Source organism: Haplochromis burtoni, unplaced genomic scaffold (assembly GCF_018398535.1).
Source record: "Haplochromis burtoni strain Fernald_Lab_line unplaced genomic scaffold, NCSU_Asbu1 Contig_405, whole genome shotgun sequence".
Taxonomy (NCBI): Eukaryota; Metazoa; Chordata; class Actinopteri; order Cichliformes; family Cichlidae; genus Haplochromis; species Haplochromis burtoni.
In genome coordinates, this window is record NW_024582766.1 from 34,702 (window position 1) to 59,756 (window position 25,055).

General features: G+C 40.9%; 2 protein-coding genes across 4 annotated transcripts in view; one reads left to right on the forward strand and one right to left on the reverse strand.

Moving 5' to 3' along the window:
• Positions 1–9: 9 nt before the first annotated feature.
• On the reverse strand, positions 10–2,571 carry LOC121812022 (actin cytoskeleton-regulatory complex protein PAN1-like). The gene is made up of 2 exons (XM_042212992.1): positions 2,322–2,571; positions 10–2,039 (listed from the first exon to the last, which is right to left on the reverse strand). Exon 2 carries the CDS (start codon positions 1,872–1,874, stop codon positions 537–539), a length of 1,338 nt encoding a protein of 445 aa, XP_042068926.1. The 5' UTR covers positions 1,875–2,039; positions 2,322–2,571; the 3' UTR covers positions 10–536.
• A 4,251-nt stretch (positions 2,572–6,822) lies between these two features.
• Positions 6,823–25,055, forward strand: part of ntm (neurotrimin) — a 474,724-nt gene continuing 456,491 nt past the window's right edge. The window contains exon 1 of one of the 3 annotated variants that reach the window (XM_014340758.2): positions 6,823–8,284. Coding sequence is in view for 1 of the 3 variants with exons in the window: in XM_014340760.2 (XP_014196246.1) it covers positions 8,224–8,284 (61 nt within the window). In the remaining 2 variants the exon portion in view is untranslated. The remainder of the gene's footprint in view (positions 8,285–25,055) is intronic. The other 2 variants (XM_014340760.2, XM_042212991.1) reach the window with 2 other exon arrangements.

Sequence of the window (25,055 nt, forward strand, 5' to 3'; positions counted from 1 at the left end):
CTTCTGGATCTGCTGGACAGCATCATGCAGTACAGTCAGGTGTTGCTCTCTGCAGGTATTACAAAGTCGTTTGAGGGTGCAAACCTCCGGCTGGTGAGTTCTTCCACATTTCCAGCACCGCTGTTCATCAGTTAACCACCTCACCATCTGGTCGGTGGTCAGTTTCTTAAACTCTACACAAGTGTTCAGGAAATGCTCCTTATTCTCGCAGCACGGACAGTATGGTTTTTGTCTGGATGAAGTCTTTGGTCAGAAAGAACTCCCTTCTGCGCTGGGGGTTTCCCGGGAAGTCAGGAAGAAGGCTGTAGATTTCTCCTTTGGTTTATTGGAAAGACGCTGGTCTTTCTTTGTCGGCTTATAAGCTTCAAGACTATAGAGTGAAGCAGCTCTACCTGCGATGCGCTTCGCTTGGGATTTCATCTGCAGCCAGGAACTCAGATCAGGCAGGGTATAGGTTTGGTCAGTACCTGTCCGAAGAATGCCTTGGTTCAGGCAATGCTCTACAAACCCATCGCGATAACTGGGTGGCATCTTACTCAGTAGTCGACATGAGACCCACATCTTAGCTCAAAGCTGTTCTGGCCCTCCAGTGTCCTAAGCATCCCTACTAGAGATTGGATAGACAAGGCAAATGCATCAAAGGCTTCTGCGTCGCCGAATTTGATAGCTGGAGCATTCAGAATTATGCCCAATTCGCTTTGGACGAGCTGACGGGGTTGCCCATACTTGTCCTGCAGGGCGTGCATGGCTGTTGGGTCGTGCATGTATGCCTTAGCCAGCTGGATTGCACTAGGTAGCCGTAGGTGCCCAAGCAGCACTTGATATTTATACTGCTCATTCAGGTGTGGATGACTGTTCAACAGGTTGTCAAGGGCCATTTTCAATAAGGCAAAGTCACTTTCACGGCCACTCTCAAAGGAGGGAATCATAGGTTTGGGAATGCCATAACCTGTGGCGAGGAAAGGGTACGCATTAGCTGTCAGTAGTTGATGCAGCTCGGACTTAGTCCGGGTGGGAGTGCAAGATAACTCTGCTTCGGCAGGGTTAGTGCAGGCTGCACGAGCGTACTGCGATGGCTGAACTGAGAATGGAGTAGATGCCTGGTAAGAGATATCAGGTGCAAAGGTAGTAGACCGAGGTCCAGCTGGAACAGTATGCAATGGATGCAAGGCCATGGTTACTCGAGGTGGAGCTACCACGGGCGCTGGAGGCTGAGCCACAGTAAGTGCTGAGGGTGGAGCGACTAGCGGTACAGGAGGCTGACCCACGGGACCGACTGAAGGTAGAGCTGCATGGGTGCTCGAATTACTATTCTCCGATGGGCATGGTGAGACTCTGGAACCACTGGGTTCTTGTGCCTTCTCTTTAAGGAGAGAAGTAACCATCTTGGCTATCTCCAACTCGTTTACCCTCTTCTTTAGCTGTCGTCGCCTCTCCAGCTGTCTGCTCAATGACTCTTGGGTTCTAATGGCTTCTTCCTGTAGCTGCTGGGCCTCTCTGGCTTGAGCTTGAAGTCGTTGACATTCATATTCGACTTGTTGATCCTCTTCTAGGTGCTGTTGGAATTCCTCAAGTTCCATCTGCTTTACTCGCTCTTCAAGCTGGGCTGTTTCCAGGTCTGATAAGGCGTGGGAAGGGAATCTGCCTATCGACGAGCGTGATGCCCTTGTGGATCTGGAGCTGGAACTCCTCTGGGATGAGCGTATTTTACCACTATGTGAACACTGGGAAGCAATAGCCGGTTGCTCGGTTTGAGTTTGTCCCTCAAGAGGGAGTGTTGAAACCTCATAATCGGTCAGGTAAGCAGGTGGCCGTCGCTGTCTCTGCGAAACACGTGGGGGTGCTGAGTCAGCCTGGACATCTGTCTGTTCCATACCTTAATCAGTACTCTAATCCGGCTCGAAGGACCATAAAATGGAGAGAATGTTGTCTCCGGGAGTTTAGCTGATTTGATTTAGAGCGGCAAGGTATGGTGGGTGTGTTCCAGTTAAAGAACACGGAGGCAGCTTCCAAGTTTAGGAGATTTATTCAGCTGTGGTCTGTAATAATGATACATAAAGCAACTATCAGTACAGCACACATAAAACATTCAACATGCCCAGACATTATTCTAGCACAGAGATAGCACAAGGAACTGTATTCAACACTCACATCTATAACAACTTCAACTAATTACACAAGATTTATAATTAGCATTAACTAGCTTAGTAGCTTACATAGCATATTAGCGCATTAGCATAAGATAACATTAGCATAGTCACGAGGGAACAAATACACACAATAGCATCTGACATACACAACATCATGTAAACAGAACCCACCTTCTGGCATTCACACACAGCAATAAACCAAAACCCACGAAATGCTGATGAGAGGACACAAGGAGCAATGCTGGCTATCAGCAGCTACAAGGCAGACTAGCAGCACACGGCACAGAGTGGTGCATTCAAGAAGCGTCAGCATAGATATGGTGAGTTCAATGACGTAGGACATATCAATTTCCACAGCGCAAACACTATCTATAAACAAACCACAACACTTCAACCAAGCAAATAATGTGTAAACAGTGGGCTTTCTAACAGTGTTTATTTGTTTCGCTTGTACATAGTTGACACTAAAGGTCCACAGCTAGTGTTCTTATGGCACACATTGTCGAGAACACATATCTACATATATAGATGTAGATGTTAAATTAAGAAGTCTAAAAAAACCAAATGGTCTCCAATGTTACTGTAGTTATTAGTTATACTGTGACTTATTTGGCAAATATACCCTTTGTGATGGCAAAGGCAATATGGATTACAGATGGGGGGGGCACACATTTTGGCAGCCGATGCCACACAGCCTGATAAAATCTGTATCCCTCCATAACTTTTGCTGTGAATAAGACATCTTCTCCAAAGTTACTGTACTTATTGGTTATACTGAGATTGATTTTGCAAATAAACTCATTCGTGATAGCTTCGCTACAAAGTGTAAACCGAGTGTAAATTCACTGGAGAGCAACGTGTTTTCATGATCGCATTTGATTTTACAGTATTATAGTATCAAAGTCTTTTTCTAGGCAAAGTATTCCCAGCAGGTTATTTCAGTGTACAGTATAAGGTAAACTGTCTTCCACACGGCACATTACAATGTCACGAAACTAATATTAAATTCATCGAGTCTGCTGTTTTCCAGGTTTTACTCTTTATCGCGTCGACTGCAGATCAGTGACAAGTAGCGTACAGAACGGAGCTGGGCAAGTGGCTCCTCCTACTTTGCACGCTCCCATGAATGGGGAAACAATTTTTGACGGGGGTAACTACTTTGGCACAACACCGGCCCCCAGGTTGCAACCAGCTAGCACGTAGCCTGCCACAGCGCCTGTTCCCACGCCTTGCGTGGGAGCAGATGGGGCTCGGCGGGGCCCCGGAAGAAGGCGGCGGAGCTGCCGCGCAAGGAGCCGGCGCCGGAGGAGCCGCTCCAGCCGGGAGAGACAGCGGCGGAGGCAGCGCCCGAGGAGCCGTTCCAGCCGAGAGATTCATGCCCCGCCGATTTAAATATTGTACTGGGTCCTGTGGTTGGAGTTGTTGTTGTGGTGATGTTGAATGGGCAGCGGGAGAGCTGCAGCTCTACGTGTATTGTGAACAGCAACCGTCCAGTATTAATAAAGAATGGTTAAAATGCCACTGGGTCTGCCGTGGTCGTTTACACACCTTTTGCTGCAATTACAGCTGCCAGTCTTTTAGGGTATGTCTCTACCAGCTTTGCACATCTAGAGACTGAAATCCTTGCTCATTCTTCTTTGCAAAACAGCTCCAGCTCAGACAGATTAGATGGACAGCATTTGTGAACAGCAGTTTTCAGATCTTGCCACAGTTTCTCGATTGGATTTAGATCTGGACTTTGACTGGGCCATTCTAACACATGGATATGTTTTGTTTTAAACCATTCCATTGCTTTATGTTTAGGTTCGTTGTCCTGCTGGAAGGTGAACCTCCGCCCCAGTCTCAAGTCTTTTGCAGACTCCAAGAAGTTTTCTTCCAAGATTGCCCTGTATTTGGCTCCATCCATCTTCCCATCAACTTTGACCTGCACACCTTCTTCCACATGTTTGCTGTGTCCCCCACATGGCTAGTGGCAAACTGCAAACGGGACTTCTTCTGATTTTCTGTTAACAATGGCTTTCTTCTTTCCACTCTTCCGTAAAGGCCAACTTTGTGCAGTGCACGACTAATAGTTGTCCTATGGACAGATTCCCCCACCTGTGTGTGAATGTGTGTGTGAATGGGTGCATGACTGGATGTGTAAAGTGCTTTGGGGTCCTTAGGGACTAGTAAAGTGCTATACAAATACAGGCCATTTACCACCTGAGCTGTAGAGCTCTGCAGCTCATCCAGAGTCACCATGGGCCTCTTGGCTGCATTTCTGATCAGCGCTCTCCTTGTTCAGCCTGTGAGTTTAGGTGGACGGCCTTGTCTTGGTAGGTTGTGCCATACTCCTTCCATTTCTGAATGATCGCATGAACAGTGCTCCGTGGGATGTTCAAGGCTTGGGAAATCTTTTTGTAGCCTAAGCCTGCTTTAAATTTCTCAATAACTTTATCCCTGACCTGTCTGGTGTGTTCTTTGGACTTCATGGTGTTGTTGCTCCCAGTACTCTCTCAGATAACCTCTGAGGCCGTCACAGAACAGCTGTATTTATACTGACATTAGATTACACACAGGTGCACTCTATTTAATCATTAGCACTCATCAGGCAATGTCTATGGGCAACTGACTGCACTCAGACCAAAGGGGGCTGAATAATTACGCACACCCCACTTTTCAGTTATTTATTTGTAAAAAAAAAAATGTTTAGAATCATGTATGATTTTTGTTCCACTTCTCACGTGTACACCACTTTGTGTTGGTCTTTCACGTGGAATTCCAATAAAATTGGTTCATGTTTGTGGCTGTAATGTGACAAAATGCGGAAAGTTCAAGGGGGCCAAATACTTTTGCAAGCCACTGTAACTTAATAGTACTAGAACATTCATAAAAACTTCTGTCATATTTGCTTAGGAGGACTCAATAAAAAGCAATTCACTCTGAATTTCTCCAGAGGGAGCCAGGTTCCAAATGAGAATAGAATGGAGGACAGCCAGGTGAGTATTCTAGGTGAGTCCTTGTACTTGAGTTTGCAGAAATCTTGGAATGGAACTGGAGGTAACACTGAACTCAGCAGCAGCAGACAGGAAAGTGAGCAGAAATTCAAGCTGTCGAAATGCACACACATTTAAAATCAGAGCAAAAATGAAAGATGACAGGAAATATCAGTATATCTCAGATTTCTGTAAAGTTATTTATTTCATATTCTGTATAGTTTTTCATATTTATATCCTGTTCATATCCTGTACATAGCTTGTACTCACTACAGCCTGTACATACCTATAGTTATAGAATATTCACAACATACTTCATACTGTGTAGATTATAACATACCATAACAGACCCATTTCTGTAATATACTTACATATCTATATTATTGCTAATATATATTGTAATATATCTATATCACTAAAGCACTTCTGGATGGATGCAAACTGCATTTCGTTGCCCTGTACCTGTGCATGTGCAATGACAATAAAGTTGAATTCTATTCTATTCTATTCTAAATGGGGATGCAGATTACTAACTAGGAGAGCTGACTAGACTACCTAGATTGCAATGATTCAAAGCAGGTGCGAGAAGAACAGACCCACACAGAGTACTCTGCCAGAGACGGAGCAACAAGTCAAAATGAAAAAAAATGAAAGAAAAAATTGACCAAAATGGTTGTGATTCATTTTGTTCCAGGTTCTCATCATTTTGTGAATATACAGCTACAAGAACCTTTTCTACATGCTGCTCCATAGTCGAAAGCTCCAAAGTCCCATAGGAAGTCAACTGCAAGACTAGAATCACAACTCTGTATTCCTTTGCATTCACTTAAATGAATGCTGCTATCAAGTTAAAAAAAATATTTTTAGTAAAATGTTTTTAGTAAAATGTCCCATATTAATTAAACATTAGTCCTGTAGGCAGCACAGCATAAGATTCCCATTGTTTCTTCACAGCAAAAAGGGTTTTAATCCCTCAGCTGGGGCTGTTCCAGGTCAAGTTTGTACGTTCTGCGGTTACCTGCAGTGTTCTGCTTGGGTACTCTGGCTTCCTCCCCCAGTTCAACCACGTGCAAAATTGAATCTAACTGTGGAGCATTGCTTGCTATAAAAATGTAAAGAACTGGACTTAAAAATGTTATATCTACATGATATATTTCACTTTGTCATATCTGATGTTGGGCTAAACTCGGTTATGCAGAATGTAGTGACCTTTGCTGCACTTTAGGCATTTTAGTAAGAAAACAAAATGCAAATTCAATACAGTGGTGGATTATGTAAGTCACAAAATAACTTTGAGTGTCCCACTTAACTATTTCTCTTCAATATAAGGCAGAAAATTATTGAAAAGTACACAGTGGTCTCTGGCTCCTGAAGATAGCTTCAACTAACATTGATTGTATATGCGTTTTCAGTTACAACAGATTATGTAACAGTTAGGCTCTACAATATTGCCACAGTTAATCTGTTAAGTGCTTAAATATAGAACAACTCAATTTTCTGAGTTGACAGGTGTAAGTGATGAGTATGACTAATATAAAACATATTTATAGGGCTTAAATGCAACCCTTTGTGAAATAGCTACTAACAGTTTATGTTTAGTTCAGATCACTGTACCGTATGACCACTGTTGGTTTTTCCCTTCCACTATGAGCAATCATAAAGACTAATTTTTTCAAAAAACAAAAAGCAAAAAACAAAACCCAACCAAGCAAACAAACAAACAAAAACAGAATGCAAAACTATGTATTCTTAAATACAGCAATCTAAAGAGTACAGAAAAGATAAAGGTTTTATACAGAAGCATTCACTGTCAGAGATAAAAGGAGAAAGGGTCATGTTAGCATTAGATGATGAGGTGTGGCGTTACTCTAAGAAAACACCTTTAACTTTTGACTCACTCTATTTACAGGTGTCAAAGGAACTTGTCGTTTTGGTTTCAGTCATTTTTTAATTGAGACATAAACTTTATTTGGGCTTAAAGGTTTTAGATTAGTTACTGAGTAATGAAAGCAATGCTTATTTTCTGTGTAAGGAGACAAATGCATGATTCTGCATAACCTGTTAAAAAAAAAATTGTCCTTGAAAGCTGAGTTCAAAAATTTGCAAAAACAAAAGCACCCCCCTGAAAAAAAATTGTGCTTGTGCACTGACACTACTCTCCAATTTGCTTTTAATGTAATTTTTAAAACCTTTTTGGCATGCAGAGGTGCACAGGAAACTACATCGTTTAATTTATTTCTTTCATGTTCAGTCCTAAATGAAGTGCTTCGCTGCAGTAATATGCAGTAATAGCATACAGACTCTTGAATGCAGATTTTGAACATCTCTGAGGTCAAGAATCAGCTAGACCAGAACAGATAACCCTAAGTGTGCGATCCCTTCTCTGCGTCATTTATTTTTGAGAAACGATCACAGAACTAACTAGACAAATTAAAGTTCTAGTCGACATGTTAGGGATCTAAAACCAAGTCTGATATGAATATTGCTCACGATTAAATGTTTGTTTAAGGCTGCATATATTACTCTACCTGTTGCAAATAATACAGATAATACATTTGATACTGGGCACCAATGACAAAATATACACTGAAAAAACTAAAATGAAGACTGCGGGTATTTCACAGACATTGTTGTTGTTTCTCTTCGTTCTTTCATTTTCAGAAATATTGCGGGAAAAAACAGTAAATAAGTAATCAGTAAAATTCGGCTGTGGTAATGGCTACTTAAAACCAGAACCTTTAAATGACTTACTCAAGGGCCCAGCTTGAAGCTAGCGACGTACAACCTGACTACAACAGGAAGCATGTTGATGACTGCTTCAGTTTAAAAGCACCAGACCCGCCACCTCCCTATTTGTGCGCTTAAACACGTACAGGCAATCGGAAGTGGTTTCTGTACCTACTGCTAGCTTCCCGTTAGCACCGCTGCCAATAACCAGTGGAAGGAGGAGGGACTCTGTGGACCGCTGCGTTGGCGGATGCTTTACAGTCAGACGGGGAGACTGAGGACTTGGAGACAAAACACTTTTCTGGATTTTAAAGGACTTGTTGGTTAATTACCTCAGACGACAGCACAAGCATAGAAAAAGATCGATAAATATGGTGAATCCTGTGTTCTGGGCTATGCTGGTCTGCATGACCGTCCTGCTGATTGAGCAAGGTAAGTGATAGATTTTTTTCATTTTTGACGCACTTGTTATCGCTATCTTGGAGTCCGTTTGTACCGGATAGTTTGTTAATGTATTAAGTGCCCTATTCATGGCGGTGTCTGCTCCTGCGTTTGACTCCTTAATGCTTGCAATCTCGGCTCAGCAGCTTAAATTAAGCGATTACTGAAGCGCCGTTGAGCTTTCTTGGTGGTAGTGACTAGACTCTGTAAGTGTTCCAGGGGTTACTCTGAACGTGTCTTTACAGCTGCATCCCCTTTTCTTGCGTAAAAGTTCGTCATGCCAAGGTAATTCTGAGCAGTTGTTGAGCTCTGTCTGTATGTATATATATCCACCTAACAAAAAACGAAAAAAAAAAATCATGATCTTTTCTGAAGGTTGGGTTTCAGTCACACAGCTCTTTATTTTTATGCACCCGCAAATCGCAATTTAGCGCTCGTGGCTCCTGGGGATGTAGATCATTTTGACGCATGTCAGATCATGGCAAAGGTGAGGTTCTGGCTGCAAAATGGCCAGTGATTAGGTATTAGTACTTAATCCACATTGACTGTGTTGTCCGGTCATGCAAGTTAAGCCATGTATTCTCTGCGCAGGCAAAGGGGCTTTGTTGTTGGAAGGTAGAGCAGTGAAGCAGCTGAGGCTTTCCCATCGTGTTTCCACCTGACATGAATGATTCAGACCAGTAACTGAATTGTAAATAGACAGGGGTCTGTTTAAAAGATACAAATAAAAGGTACCTCAGTAAAATAAAGTCTGCTTTTATCAGTGCTCATTCCCAATAAACATGTTACGTTTTTCCTTTTGTTAGTGTTTGAGCTCCATTATCAGTTTAAATTGAGGATGGGACTGGGACACACATACAGTGGGGAAAAGTAAATATCCAACCACTTTGCTAAGTAAATAAAGATGCTATTCACATGAAATTTTCACCATATGTTGGTAACAACCATCCAATCCACACATCGAAATGCAAAAGGGCCTGGTTCTTTTCTGCTCTGATTACTCAAAGCACCTTATACAATTTGCCTAATTCGCCCATTCTTGCAAGCACTTTTTTCTATGCTTTTTCTATCTAACGTCCACAGACATTTATACTCCGATGGATTTAAAAGCAACTTGGAGAAATCATCTTGCTCAATGATATTTGGTATGCAGATTGCAGGAGCCAGGGATCGAACCACCAACCTTACAATTAGTAGATGACCAAGAAATCAAACGATTGCTGTCCATAAATTAGGTAATGTGTAATAATGAGAACTGACACAAGGAAAAAGTACTGAACACGATTACTGAAATGTGTTTAATGCTTTGTACGAAAGCCTTTGTTGGTGATGGTAGCTTCAAGTTGCCTCTTGTATGGAAACCCATTTTCCATGCAGTCTTCTAAACCTGAAGGTTCTGTGGGCCCCCTCGGTGAGCACTGAAGTTTTGTTCTTTACATGGATTTTCAATTGGATTCAGGTCAAATGACTGGCTGGGCCATTTGATCAGCTTTATAATATTTCTTTGAAACACATTGAGAGTTTCCTTGGGTCTGTGTTTGGGGTCATTCTTGTGCTGAAACATCTTCATCATCCTGGTAGATGGCAACAGATTTTTATCAAGAATGTCTCAGTGCATTTTTCCATTCATCCCCCCTTCAATTGTACGAAGCATGCCAGTGCTGTTTGCTGAAAAACAGACCCACACTCTGATTTTTCCACCCCCAAACTTCACTTATGTTTTTTTTCTTCTGCTTCATACTAAGGCACATTGAAAAATTAAAGAAACAAGTATAAAGTAAAGAAACAAAATTACGCAGAATAGTCCTCTTTAAAGTATTTATGTTATTGCTTGTGCTTGTGAATGTTAAGTGGACATTAAATAGTTAAAACTGTGTCGCTGAAGTGTAATTGTAGGTGTACAGTGCATTTCATCTGTGAACATCATCACGACTGTTCGTTTATGAGTGAAATAATTTTGGCCTATATGCAAAGGAATACAAAAAGAACCATGCAGGCAAAGAGGAAAGAAGGTAGCTCCGCTCCTGTAGTCTTTCCTACTCTCTAACTGATAGAGATGAAGATGTAAGAAGTGCCTTGGCTGAAGCTGTAGCCTCTGTGGTGCAAAGCAGTGTACATATGGATGGCAGTTGACATGAATGAGTGCCTGAAGAGGTTCTCTATGCACCTGTAGGGGATGAACCGCAGACCAAAATTGCTATGAGGCTGTGTCAGCTCTCTGTAGAGAGGGTGGGAAGCTTTGTCCACACTTTCCTTCAGTTTAGTCCCCTGTTGACATGTTTTGTGCTATAGTTCTTTAATCTTCTCTTTCCATTTTCTCTAGCAGTAATTTCCTGGAGACAGCTGACATCATGCACAGTACATCAGTCTCTTGTTGTCCTTTAGTTTTCTCATGTGTAGCAGGAAAATGTGGGAATATGTCAAGGTCAGCTTCACAGCACTCTCACATAAATGCAGTCTTAAATAATTTTGTGTTGTTTAATATGGTTGCTACAAGCAGTTGGATGGACTCAACATGGTGAAATGGACTCGTGCTTGACAGTCAAATCACATAAAATAAATTTGAGTCACGTGAAGTAAAGCACTCATGTGAAGAATATAAATGAATGGATGAATTTAACCGTGCATTCTGTAAAGTGAGGCAGTAGTTCATCTGCTGCTGAACCTTCTGTTTCTGTCAGTGGACTGAATTTATTATACTTTTAGAATATTTCCATAAAATCAGGGAGGATATGAAGCCCAACAAACATTAGAAACATTAGAAAGTTTGGTGGAAAGTAGTCAAATTCAAAGTTGCAAAAAAGAAAAGGCAAGCAATGAAAGTAAGAAAAAACCCCAAAACACAATATGTCATCTGAGTATCACACTGCTCCCAAAGAGGCAGCATGTTTTTTTCTTACACAGAAAATAAGACCATTGCTTTCTGGAGTAATAATCCAGCTTAAGATAAACACTAATGTTGCAGCCTTATTGTCTAATCGGACTGCCTCCTTCCCTCCATCTCTGTATGTGGCTGGGAAAACACAGTGCTGTCTGTGTTGCCAGGATTCAACAGAAACTCTTGTGGAGTTTTTTTTTCTTGCGGGGGGGTTGAGACACTTGTAGGCCTGTGTATTGTTTCTTTTTCCTTTCTCCATCAGGCCGTGTCAGCCAAAGGCGAGAATTGTGTCCTGTCAGATCAACAGTTGTTCTAGGATGACCAGCTGAGAAAGCGGAGATGGATAGGGGTGGTGGCACAGGGGTCACGGTCTGCCTGTTTTGTTTTTTTTGGTGGGTTTTTTGTTTCTTTTTTTTTTGGAAGGAGAGGGGGGGGGTGCTTTTGTTAAAAAACGTTAATAATTGTTGACAGGTAGAGTGAGGGTTTTTTTGTTTTTCCTCTTGCAGGGCTTCAGCGAATCGGAATCTCAAGGCAAAAAAAGACAGAGCTTTGCGGTGCACAGTGGACTTGTCCACATACAGCCTTGTAGCAGCATATATATGGACAGAACCGATGACTGACAAAGTCAGGTAGATGTCACTACCCGTTTACAGTGCTGTAATATCAAAATAAATGAATGGAATAGAATTGGCCATGAGATGTTGTTGAAGCCAGGGGGTTGATCTCCCTTGGAAAACTAGACGATTAACGTTGAAATCCGGAACATGAGATATTTTGATAATCCTTTAAACCACCTTTAAACCATGCTGCCTGAACCTGCATCTACTTTTACTAGTCCAAGACCTCCACTGGTATTAACCTGTGTTATATGATATGAGTATTTAAGAAATGTAGTTTGAATGAATGGCAAGTGAATGTCTTTAATTTCAACTTCGAAAATGCAGTTTGGTCATAACCTTGAACTGTGCTATTCAGTAAATAGTCCATTAATTCACAGGGTCTCATTTGTGCTAATGCGTGGCCATTCAGATAAGTTGCCATTACCATGGCAACGAAGATGACTTCTTTGGAAAGTTTCGACATCGGTTATCTGTTTCACAGAATAAAGGAAATATAGATGCTTCTATTTGTATAGCTGTAGAAATTATACATTTTTACACTCCTGCACACCTTTTAAACCCCACACTTGTTTCTGTCTTTTTTTCCAGTTTAATTATGGCCAAAATGTATGTATGTATACCTCTCATGTAATTGTTTGAACAAATCCGAACAGAACAGATTTATAGTTTTGTTGATCGACAGTTTGGTGTTAAAAATTTTCTAAAAAAAATAACATTGGCTAAAAGGTTACTGGACACCAACATACATCTGTTTACTTTGTTATTTTAATACAACTGATTAGGGAACACCTTATAATTGCACCATATTTGCAGGGGTGCACATAAGTGGTCCGCAGGTACACATTCGCTGTCAAAATAGAAGACGCGCATCAGATAAGAAGTTGCAACGCGCGTTTGCGTACATATAAAAGGCACTGTTTTTGTCCGCTAGAGTGGGTTTGTCACGGCATATTCTGCATCACATCTCTGAGCGTTCATCATTTGTTTGAAGCCAGCTCACCTCCTGCAACCACTTTTCCGAGAATATGCGCTTCTTTTGCGGTTCGGACTCCTTCTGACATTTCTTTGGAGGTGGAGGAACACCAAAGTAATTGCTTAAAGGAGCTTGCTTCTTCGACATCTTTAAGAGTTCTAAACAAATGTCTGTCCTCCTCCGGAAAATCTTACGTACATAAACGCGCATTGCAACTTCTTATCTGGTGCGTGTCTTTTATTTTGACAGCAAATGCGCACCTGTGGACCACTTATGTGCACCCCTGCATATTTGGTTAATGACATTTTTTTAATTATAAAAATTTATGTTGGATATTTTTATATGACAGGATTGTGATGAGATGGTTAACACTCCCAAAGGCCCTTTAAGGAGTTCTCAGGCATATAGAGACCTTCAGAGTTTTTAAGTCATTCCTTTCAACAGCTCTGTGGACCTCAGGAGCAGTGTGCTCATCATGAGAAGCACTGAGTTTGCATGGTTTTCTGTCTCTGTATTAACCCTGTGTCAGATTGACGACCTGTCCAGGGTGTACCCCACTTCTCACCCTATGGTAGCTGGGATAGGCGCCAGCTCCCCAACCCAGACAGTGATAAGGATAAGCAGAAGAGAATTGATGGATATATGATGGAAACATATTGACTACCAAAGAAAAATAAGAAAATAAGGAATGGACTAATTTCTTCTGAAACTTTGCTTTAGGAGGAATCTACACTGTACTGTACTATGCTGTGTTTCTTACAGATGAACTTTACCTAAGTACGTCACCCAGGCTTATTAATGGCAAGTAATTTAAGTCTTTTGTTTTAGATGTTTCTATTTATTTGGGCACATATTCACTGTACTTGTGGGTAGTTGCTGCTAGCCACTGGCTTGCTAGCCAGTTGGGCGAGTTCCTATTATCATGCATCTACCTCTCCAGAGTCTCTTGTCCTGTGGTTGGTCAGGCATTGATTCCACTGTCTCCAGATGAAGGTCCTGGTCGTAGTTCTCCTGAAGAGGTCCAGTGGGTGCTAGAGGCACTCTAGCTCACAAGTGGACAACAAGTACATTCTATGTATTTTTCTGAATATTTTCCTAATTTAAGCGCTTTGAGTGCTCAGATAGAGCAGAGAAGCGCTATATAAGAACCAGTCCAGTCCATCTAATTTTCTATTTTGTCCTTATTTGTCTTCTCTGTCCTCTTCTATGTCCTTCTATTAATTTAGGTCTTTGAACTAGGGATGTGCCAGAGTAGTTGACGACATGACTATTTTCACTAGTCGGACCAAATGCACAGTCATTTAATCTAATTGTTAGCATTTTAATTGACACCCAATACTGGTAAACTGTTGTGTCTTAGATGTTATGCAGCCATCTGCCACCAGATGGAACATAGTTGCTGAGACCTCCAAAAGTTGATTCTGTTCATCTGGACGTAGCGTTTTGTGGGAGAAACGTTTCGTCACTCATCCAAGTAACTTATAAACAGTACATTTTGGTTAGCTCCATCTCCCCCACATCTCCAACATTTATCACCAATTCCTCGATATCTTTGTTGAGCAGGGGTAATGAAAAATCTCATAATGCTTTTCCAGCAAAATTCACGCCAAACATTAGACCCAGTGGTAGCCCACTGTATCTTGCATGCGTGAGCCCAACACTTCTCTGTAATTGTCAAATTACCCTCCTTTTCCCACTTCGCTTTAATATACAGAGTGCTGTCGTTTTTACACCGCCGGATGCTGTTATATAATTTAGAAATAATTTTACTTTGCACTTCAGATTTGGTTAGTAATAAGAATGTTTCTACAAATTGTAATTCGTTTAGGTTCACTTTTAAGTTTTGATTAAAATAATTTCTGATCTGTAGATATCTAAAAAAATCATCAGATCCCAAGTCATGTTTACTCCTTAAAGATTCAAAGCTTTGAAATGCACCCTTATGGACAAATGAATAATAATTGGTTATACCTTTTGAAATCCAGTTTTTGAATCTATTATCATATTGATTTGGAGTAAAATCTGAATCATATGCACACCATCTTAAAACCTTAGAGGCATTTTCCAAACCACCAATTTTTATTACTTCTTTCCAAGCTGATATCATTATTTGTAGTATAGGTTTATCTGCCATATGTATTTTATTCTGCAATTTTATGTCCGATATTAAAGCTGAAACTGGTATTTCTTTTACTATTGTTCCTTCAACATCTTTCCATCCGGCGGTGTAGTTTGGACAACAGAGACAAATCAGTGGTCTTAACTGAGCTGCACAATAATATTCTCGTAGACAGGGAAGCCCACGACCTCCCTTTTCTTTCTTTAATTGAAGCGTTTTATATTTAAGTCTAGCTTTTTTCCCATTCCAGATATATTTTGACAATGTTCTATCCCATACCGCAAACTGTTTTTGTGGTATGGTAATCTGTAGAGACTGAAACAAATACAGCAGTCGGGGAAGAATATTTAATCTGATTGATTCAATCCTGGAGTGTAGGTCCAGAAATGGAATAGTGTTCCATCTTTGTATATCTGATTTTATGGATTCATTTAGAGGGGCATAGTTGGCATTGAACATTTTGGTGAAGTCACGATGTATTACCACCCCTAAATACCTAATGCTATCTGCATCCCATTTCCATTTATAACGATTCTTGATTTCGACTGGTGGTTCATAATTTAAAGTTAATACCTGCGTTTTATTTATATTGACCTTATATCCCGATAAAGAACCATACTGTGATAGTGCTACCATGAGATGGGGGAGTGCCTGTGAGGGACAAGTTAATGTTAAAAGTAAGTCGTCAGCAAATAATGCTACTTTCTGTTCCCCTCTTGGCATTCGTACTCCTGTTATATGCTGACTCTGCCTAATCCACTGACTTAATGGTTCTATAAACAAAGCAAAAAGCAGCGGTGAAATGCAGCAACCCTGTCGTGTCCCTCATTCCAGTATAAATGATTCGGTGAGGTCCCCATTGATTTTGATTTTAGCTGTTGGTTTGTTGTATAACTCTGAGATAATATCAATTATAGATTTATCAAAATTAAACTTCTCAAGCACTTTGTATAAAAAGGACCATCTCACTGAGTCAAACGCCTTCTCGGCATCTAAGCTTAACACTAAGGTCTCTAATTTTTGTTTGTCAACTTGCCGCAATATGTGCAAAACCTTTCTGATGTTGTCCTGGGCCTGTCTATGTTTAATAAAACCCGTTTGGTCATTATGTATTAACCTAGGTAATATAATTTCTAGTCTCTTAGAGATAATAGATGTGAACAACTTGTAGTCAATATTCAATACACTGATTGGGCGATAGTTGCTACATTCTAATTTATCTTTTCCTTCTTTTGGTATAATGGAAATTATTGCTTCCCTCCATGAAGGAGGGATAATTTTCTTTTCCATTACCCAATTAAATGTCTTTATCATGGTGGGGATCAAATGATCCTGCATTATTTTATACCATTCAGGGCCGAACCCATCTGGCCCCGCCATTTTCCCTCCCTTTAATCTTTTAATTGCCAAGTAAATTTCTTCTTTAGTTATTGTGGACAACAGCATTTTATTTTGTTCCTCTGTCACACCTTGCAACGTTAGACCTGACAAGAAAGTATTGACAATAGAGTTGTTATCTACAGGAGATTGGGAGTAAAGTTTTCTGTAGTAATTCTGGAAGCATAGTTTAATTTTCCCCAGTTCAGTTTCTATTTGTCCATTAAGATGATTCTTTATTCTATGTATAGTCCTCTCTGCTTGTTGCTTCCTAAGTTTAAGAGACAGAAGTCTTAGTGATTTCCTCCCTACCTTGCATTGCTGTTGTTTAATAAAAACGATTTTCTTTTGTATATCCATCATATTTAAATCATCTATTTTTTTCTTAAGTTTTATTATGTCAGATTTGATATCATCATCCAGCGTCACAGAATGTAGATGTTGTAGCTCTAACAATTTGTCTTCTAATTGACAACGGTTTTCCCACTTAGATTTTTTCAGGTAAGAGGATATACTAATTATTTTTCCTCTAATTACTGCCTTCAATGCATCCCATAATATTCCTGGAGATACCTCCTCATTTTCATTATACTCTAAATAAGTTTCTATTTCCTCTTTCAAACTCTCTTTAATATTTGGATAATTTAAAATGTTTGTATTCAGCCTCCATAAGGTTGATATATTTTTGCTATTCAGGCAGATCTCAAGATAAACCGGGTTATGATCTGAGATGGTACAAGTGCCTATTTCACAGCTTTTAATTCTAAATAGGTCATTCTTAAACATGAGAATATAATCTAGCCTAGAATATACATTGTGTGGAATTGAGAAGTGGGTATACTTTCTGTCATTTGGGTGTAAATCTCTCCACACATCTAGTAGTCCAAAATCGTCCATAAAATGCACCATTCTTCTTCCAATACTCCTCTGATCGCCTTTTCCATTTGAAGAGTCTAACTTGGCATTTAATGTGACGTTAAAGTCACCCCCGCAAATGAAAATTCCCTGACTCCTTGTTGTTGCCAAATTCAAAATCTGCCCATATAAGGACCAGTCACTGCCTGGGGGAATATACACTTTAAGAGAGTTGTCATAATTTTACCCATTATCAATATATATCTGCCTTCTTTATCTTTAAATTCCGAAATATGTTCATAGTTCAAAGTTGAGGATATCAAAATTGCCACCCCCCTTCGCCTCCCAGAACTATGGGAGGAATAGAAGACATGTTTGAAACCTAATTTGTTAAGTTTTGCATGATCTTTGTCAGCTAGATGTGTTTCCTGCATCAGAACAATTTGGGCTTTGTCTCTTTTAAACTTAGATAAGGCTTTCCACCTTTTCACAGGACTATGTAAGCCATTGATATTAATTGACAAAATCTTTATTAACCTGCCACTCATCTAGATTGTATTTTCTATAACTATTATACACAGTTAGATTTGCTGCCTGCACACCCTTATAATTACTAAACATACAACTTATGAAAAAGAACTTCATCAAAAAAGAGCAAAAATCAAAATAAAATGTTAACTTCCAAGGTAGAGGTCCCTGAACTGGACCCTGCTTCACCTCGAGAGACAGCTTCCTCATCAGTCTGTGAAGGGAGGCTCTCGATGGTTTAGGCCTCGCCATAAAGAGCATTCATGAGAGAACCTATTTGTCTATGTATTTATTGTATAGCATATAGTACACTTAAATATAGGGGGAGGAAAAGTAAATAAACCTTAATTTCCCGAGGAAGAAGGTGTCGTCCTGATAAAGGCTCTGAGTCTTTCTTTGTAGCTGGGATCGCGTTTCTTGTTCGCCGCTGTACTCGTTGGTTCTCTGCCCACCTTACTCCATGTTAACTGCTTCAGTTGCTCCAGGAGTGTTTCAGGTGATTTAACGACCTTTACAGCATAACCTCTACTGGCCATATCTTCGGTGGCTTCAGCTGAAGTGTTGTAAGTTTTTGTTTTATCAGTGTATTTTACCTTGAGCCGGGCTGGAAAGAGAGTCTGAAAGGGGATCTGCTGCTCTTTCAAAATTTTGCGCACCTCTGCATATTCTCTTCATTTTTTTAGAATCTGAGGGGGGTAATCATGATCCAGATTCACATGTCTGTCGTTGAAAGTAAATCCTCTTTTCTGCCATGCCTTACGGAACACAAGTTCTTTTGTTTTAAAGCTGAGAAATTTCACAATAATAGATCTCGGTGGAGCATCGCCTAGGGGTGGCGGGCCAAGGGAGCGGTGCGCTCGTTCGATGCCTTCTTGGGCCAGCGACAACCCCAGGCCATCCCGCAGCAACTTCTCAACAAACTCAATCATTGTTGTAAAATCTTGTTCTGCTGTCTCAGGGACACCATAAATACGTATGTTTTCTCTTCTTGTGCGGCTCTCTAGATCTATGAGTTTATCCTCCAGCCTTATCTGCAGCTTTATTATTTCAATCGTGGCCTCCTCGGTGTTCTGGATCCTCTCTTCCGCTTTCTCAATCCTTTCCTCAGCTTCGTCCAGTCTGTTGCTCACCTTTAGGATTTCTTCCTTAATTTCCCCCAATTGTCCACAGATTTCTTGGCGGAAGTTTTTTATTTCCTGTAAAACGGTGGTCAAATCAGCCATATTTCCTCCGTTGAGCTCTGTGATAAAATAACAATGTGCAATGACAGTTCTTCAGCGTGTCGGTACCCCACGGGCAGCGAAGTGTATTAGCTTTGTTTTCCCACCAATGTCTTGCTGGATCAGAATATCTGTTTGATGTATTTCACTCACCCCCTTCTATAATCACCTCGCTGAGCAAAAATGTATCGTCTTGATGGGGTTAGATTTTCATATTAGTAGGTTCCCTCGGGAGCTCACTCACAGCGTTGCCATCACGGTGGCGTTTTCAAAACCGGAAGTCCTTAATCTTAATTATGCAAATTCTCATGACCCTTGATCAACAACCACTGACCAAAACCCACTGATCAATGGCCATGAGTACCATTCACATAGAGTTGGGGAATGGCTGCAATCACAGCATTGTAAGATGGCGAAAGATGTACCCTTAAGCCCCCTCCTTGATTCAGAGATGGTCTTTCCCTTTTCACGTAAATGGCCTCCTTGACTCTGCGCTCAAACCAGCATTCCTTCCTGTCCAAGATGTGTACATCCTCATCCTTGAAAAGAGTGTCCACTGGCCTGTAGGTGTAAATAGACTGCAGAGTACACTATGTTACTCTGTTTGTGTCGAGGGACCCGATCCTTGGGGTGGAACAATTTTTGGCGCAGCGTGTTTTGGGGTTTAAAAGCCACAGAGACCCGGTGTTTAGAAAAAATGCGTCTCAACTGCTCCGATACTCCTGACACATACGGGATCACCACAGATTTTCACTTAGGCAGCGGTTGTCCTTCTCTCCTGGATTGGCTGGAGCTTTCTTCTGGTACCTTCCCAGCTTGGACAAAATGGTACACGTCAGCTTTTAGATGTCCCCCAAAAGTCCAGCAGGGATAACCACATTTACTCAGGGCCTTCTTGATGTGCTGTTCTTCTGCCTCCCTGGCCGCTGTGTCAGTGGGGATGGTGTTCGCTCTGTGTTGTAGCGCCCTAATGACACCCAGTTTGTGCTCCAGTGGATGATGAGTGTCAAACCTTAAATACTGATCCGTATGTGTAGGTTTATGGTACACGTCAGCTTTTAGATGTCCCCCATTACTGATGGAAATCTCAGTCTCAGAAGGCTAACCTGCCGCTTTTCATATCCTCCCTGGTGAATTTGATGTGTTGGTCCACCGAGTAAATGTGATCTGTGAAATGTGGTACGTCCTGAGATTTGATTTTCACCCAGGTGTCATCCACATATCTGAACCAATGGCTTGGTGGTGTTCCAGGGTAGGATAGCAAAGCCCTCTTTGCCACTTTTTCCATGTATAAATTGGCCACGATGGGTGAAACTGTTGAGCCCATGGCACACCCATGTTTCTGCCTGTAGAACCGACTCTTGTATGTGAAGTAGATGGAATGAAGACACAGCTCCAAAAGCAAACGTACTTGGTCGATGCTGAGAGTGGTCCTGTTGCTGAGGTTGGTGTCTTACTGTAATCTCTTACGGACTACCTCCAATGCTTCCGTGACTGGGATGCACGTGAAGAGGGATGTAACGTCGTACGAGACCATGGTTTCATCTGTCTCCATAATGACATCTCTCACCTTCTCAACAAAATCCAGGGTGTTCTGGATGTGGTGTTCAGAGCTGCCTACTAGCGGGTTGAGGATCGAAGCCAGAAACTTGGAGATGTTATAGGTGACCGAGTTGATCATACAGACAATCGGTCTTAAAGGTCCACTCTGTTTATGTATCTTCGGTAAACCATACAGACTTGGTGTAGACAGCCTGTGGTATGAGGTCCGGTCAATAGCCATGTCTTGTTCTAACTGCTTCAGACAGTCTATCACCCTCTTCCTGTAACCACTTCCTGGGTCTCGTTTCAGGGGCTCATAAGTATTTTCATCACTGAGTAGTGATAACATTTCTCATGATAGTCTTTCTAGTTTAGCAATACTGTGCAGCTACCCTTGTCTGCCGGAAGGATAAGTAATGTGAGTGCCTTCCTCTCCTCCATGGTGATGTTGGATGCTGAGGGCTTTGCATTGCTGAGTTCGTTCGTAGTTGCTCTGCTTCCACTTCTGCAATATTGTTGTTTCAAATTGCTGTTTCTGTGGCTGTGATCAGCTCCACTAGCGGGATTTGTCTTGGTGTGACAGCAAAATTCAACCCTTTAGCAAGGATGTTTTTCTCTGTTTGGGTGAGCTGTCTGTCAGACAAATTCTTCACCAATTTGTCCACATCCTCGGTGTTGCATCTTTCTTTCTTCTGGCCACTGACGACACTCCGTATTTTGTGGTGGTTTCCAACGTACAACAAGTAAGTCAAACTTCCTTTGTTGCCTGGTCTTAGACTTCTTGTGCTGTGCTAGATGAGCCTTCTCAGTAAAGTCAAACACCTTTTTAAGAATATTCTCATCTAAAAGCATTGTCAGTCTCTATCGAATCTGCTCCTCTTGAGATTTTAGCATGTCGATGGTAAAATTTGTTTGCCTCACCCATTCATTAAGCAACTGATGCTGTGGCTTCTGGAGGACTTTTGTTGCCCGGAAGCCTTTAACTTAAGAGCTCATTTGCAGAATTTTCGGAGTAATACTGTTTTGTCTGTTTTGGCAGAATCTCAGGTGGTTCCCGTAATCCGCCATCTTACGTGCTGTTTGCTCATACTGACGTACAAGCACCAACTGTAACTGTAACTACATACAAGCATCTTTAGGCAGTCCTTGCCAAAGTGGGTTAAAATGTCTTGATGCACTTTTGGAGATTTACTTACCTGGATGATTGAGCATGCATCAAGACGATAGTTGCTGAGAAATGCCAAAAATCTGTTAATCTAGGCATGATCTTTTTGTTAAGAAGATGCTTGTTCTTTTAATAATAATAGATTGGATTTATATAGCGCTTTTCAAGGCACTCAAAGCACTTTACAATACCGCTATTCATTCACTCTCACATTCACACACTGGTGGAGGCAAGCTACAGTTGTAGCCACAGCTGCCCTGGGGCAGACTGACAGAAGCGAGGCTGCCATATCGTGCCATCGGCCCCTCTGGCCAACACCAGTAGGCGGTAGGTAAAGTGTCTCGCCCAAGGACACAACGACCAGGACAGAGAGCCCAGGGAGCGAACCGGCGACCTTCCGGTTACAGATGCGATTCCCAACCCCCTGAGCCACGGTCGCCCTTAAGGCAAAGAAATAGGATTATAGATACAAGGGTTGGAAATGACCTTTCTCCACAGGGTGGATGGGTGGTCCCTTAGTATTCGGTGAGGAGTTAAGTCATTTGGGAGGCATTCAAAGTAGAGCCGCGACTCCTTCCACACAGGGGTGGATGTAGAGAAATTTTCTTAGGGTGGCATGAGGGTGGCAAAGAAATCAAATGGGGTGGCAAAATCAAAGCCTTTTTTTCCCAAACACATATGCAGGTGGTTACATATGGTTAAAATGATTCAAGTGCAGTAAGTGTACATGCTTTTTATATAAATTTAGTCTACAACTTAATTATTTTCTGTATTCCACGTAATTAATTATTGTTAATTATTAATTATTATTAATTATTATTATTAATTATTATTTTGTACAACCATGAGAGAACAATCAGGTGTCGCAATAAGATGCCCCACAAATTATGTAAGTAAAAAAAAAATGTTTGTCCACCAAAAGACAGAGGGATAAACCTGCAGGCCTGACAACAGGAGGTGTGTCACTCCGCTGGTTTTCTACTTGGTGAGTGTTTACATTGCAATGTGCCTTTGTGACATTCATTAGTGCCCTCACTGACACACAAAACAAAACAACTACACAACAGACTAACTACACAAGACAACACAACACACTAACTATACCCTCCACACTAAAGTCACAAATATCCCACATCTAAAAACTCTCTCTCTCACTCGCTCGCTCTGTCTCGCTGCCGTTACCATCACTCCCAAAACTTTCCCCTTTTCCTAAACAACCAAATCCCACGTGTTGACTTGGTCGACGTGGTACATTTTTCCACCGATAGGAAAGAGGTGGCTTTCCCCCCCCTTTCTTTACTGTTTTAGAGCTGTCCATAGAAAATGCTTTACAAAAAGCAAAAAAACCCCAAAACAACAACACATGACGGCAGTACGTAGAAAAAAGCATGCCATATATATATATGTGTATAGTGTGTAATATATATATATATATAAACATGTTAGTATCCGATAGTCTTATCATAATATATATATAATATAGATATATATAATTATTATTATTGATATTTTTTAAAAAAACCCAAAATGTGACGATATATATATATATCATAACTCTGGATTTACTGGCCTGTAATTAAAATGTAAAAACCGGTGTATACTTTGAAGTCCGACCTATCAGCACGGCTGAAAGACTCAGCGTGGCTGCAGCTCGTTGTTATGTCAGCTTAAATCAGTCATGTGATTTGGAGGTCTGTTGACCCCAGAGGGTTAATAACTCACCTTTATTCCATTTCCATTGTGTAACAACCAAACACCTGTGTGAAATCTGGAATTCCCATGGTGTTGCTCAAAATGTGCACTGGCACAATCATAATCATCTCGTGCTACTGAAAACAAGAAAAAAGCCGGTCTGTGCTTTGGGCTGAACCATTTGTTAATGGTGGAGGGGGGTAACACTATACAATATATTCAGTTCCAGCATTTATATTCACTGTTAACTGTAACTACGTTAAAGTGTTAATGCTATCTTATTTTAATAAACAACACTGTCATATATACTTAATATGTGGATATTATTTAAACTGTGAAGCACTAATAATGAACTAATAACATAATAACTAATAATTAATGATAATAAGAAGTAAAAATATTGTTTTGACACTCAGTCTTCTTCTGCTTTCTTTCTCCCCCTTCTTCTTATTACTGTTGTTGATATTTAAACAAAGAAAAAAACAGTGGTCCATCGCTATAACGTGCATCACTTTTAGCTGCCTTGCTGTTTCGTGGATTGTTGTTTGGTACAATTTTGCATCCTTTTTTCTTTACAGCGCATTGTGTTCTGCGTCCTGATCGGCTGTAGACCATTGTTAATCAGTCTCCTCCGTGCTGTGTCTCCTGTACAGGATGCGTTCAGCTTGTCAACTTTACATAAATCTTCCATCGCTAGCACTATGACACTGAAGTGCTGTACTGTATGTTTGTAAGTTTTCTCCCCAACAAACACAACAATGTCGATGAAAGGCACCTGCGGTAGCCCCCAAAAGGCAGAGGAAGATGCTAGCCATTAGAGCAGGGCGATATGGCCAAAAATATTTATCACGATATATATTTGAAAATTTGCGATAACGATATAACTGACGATATAATTGATGCGAGACAAAATACAACTCCACAACATTACTAGCGCAAAAAGACAACCTTCCATTTATTTTCACTTAAACAAGAAGCTGGTTTTTATGTACATTAAAGCTTTATAAAAATGTAACAGTGCAAATGCAAATTCCTTGCTGAAAGTTTAACCAAAAGGCATTTCCAGTAGAAATGGGCTGACATATCCTGAGCATAACCATGTATAATATCCACTGAAGTTAAAAAGAGGTGCTTTGCAACATTAAACTGCAGTGTGCAGTACGTATTTTTCGGACCATAAGGTGCACGGGATTATAAGGCACATTAAGCGAAACAAAGCAGTCAGATAAATCAAACTTTATTAAACTCATTCTTCTTGCTTCCTCCACTTCTGTACCATTGATTCATTAATGTTGAATTCTCTGGCAGCTGCTCTATTCCCATGTTGTTGCAGTATATTAATGACTAACCTCGTATTGTGGATGGATTATCTCAGTTGTTCTCCTGACTGAAGTTTGGTCCGTTTACAGCATCCTGCCATGCGATTGCATTTGTCTCTAACCATGAGGAACCTTCACGTTAACTTTTATAAGTGGAAAAGTGTTAGTGTTCGTCCTCCAGCTTCACTGTTTATGTTATGCTAACATAGCTGTGTCGCTAGCGATCACGTAGCACATCATTATATACCAGCTAGCCCAACTTCAGTAACCCTACAAACGTCACTGCTGTTTAGTTTCCTGTCTTCATTTATGTTGGAAGTGATAGCAGAGCTGTACGTTTGATTTTTTCAGAAATCTCTCAGTCAGAACATGCTATATCATGCTTAGGTAACTAGCGAAACTAGCGAGCTAACTTCCGCTAGCTTCCTGCTAACTTCTAACTCCGTTAAATGTAATAAATTTGTTTTCATGGAT

Excerpts from the sequence above, each read along its gene's own strand:
- LOC121812022 (XM_042212992.1), bottom strand. The coding sequence starts at position 1,874 with ATGGAACAGACAGATGTCCAGGCTGACTCAGCACCCCCACGTGTTTCG.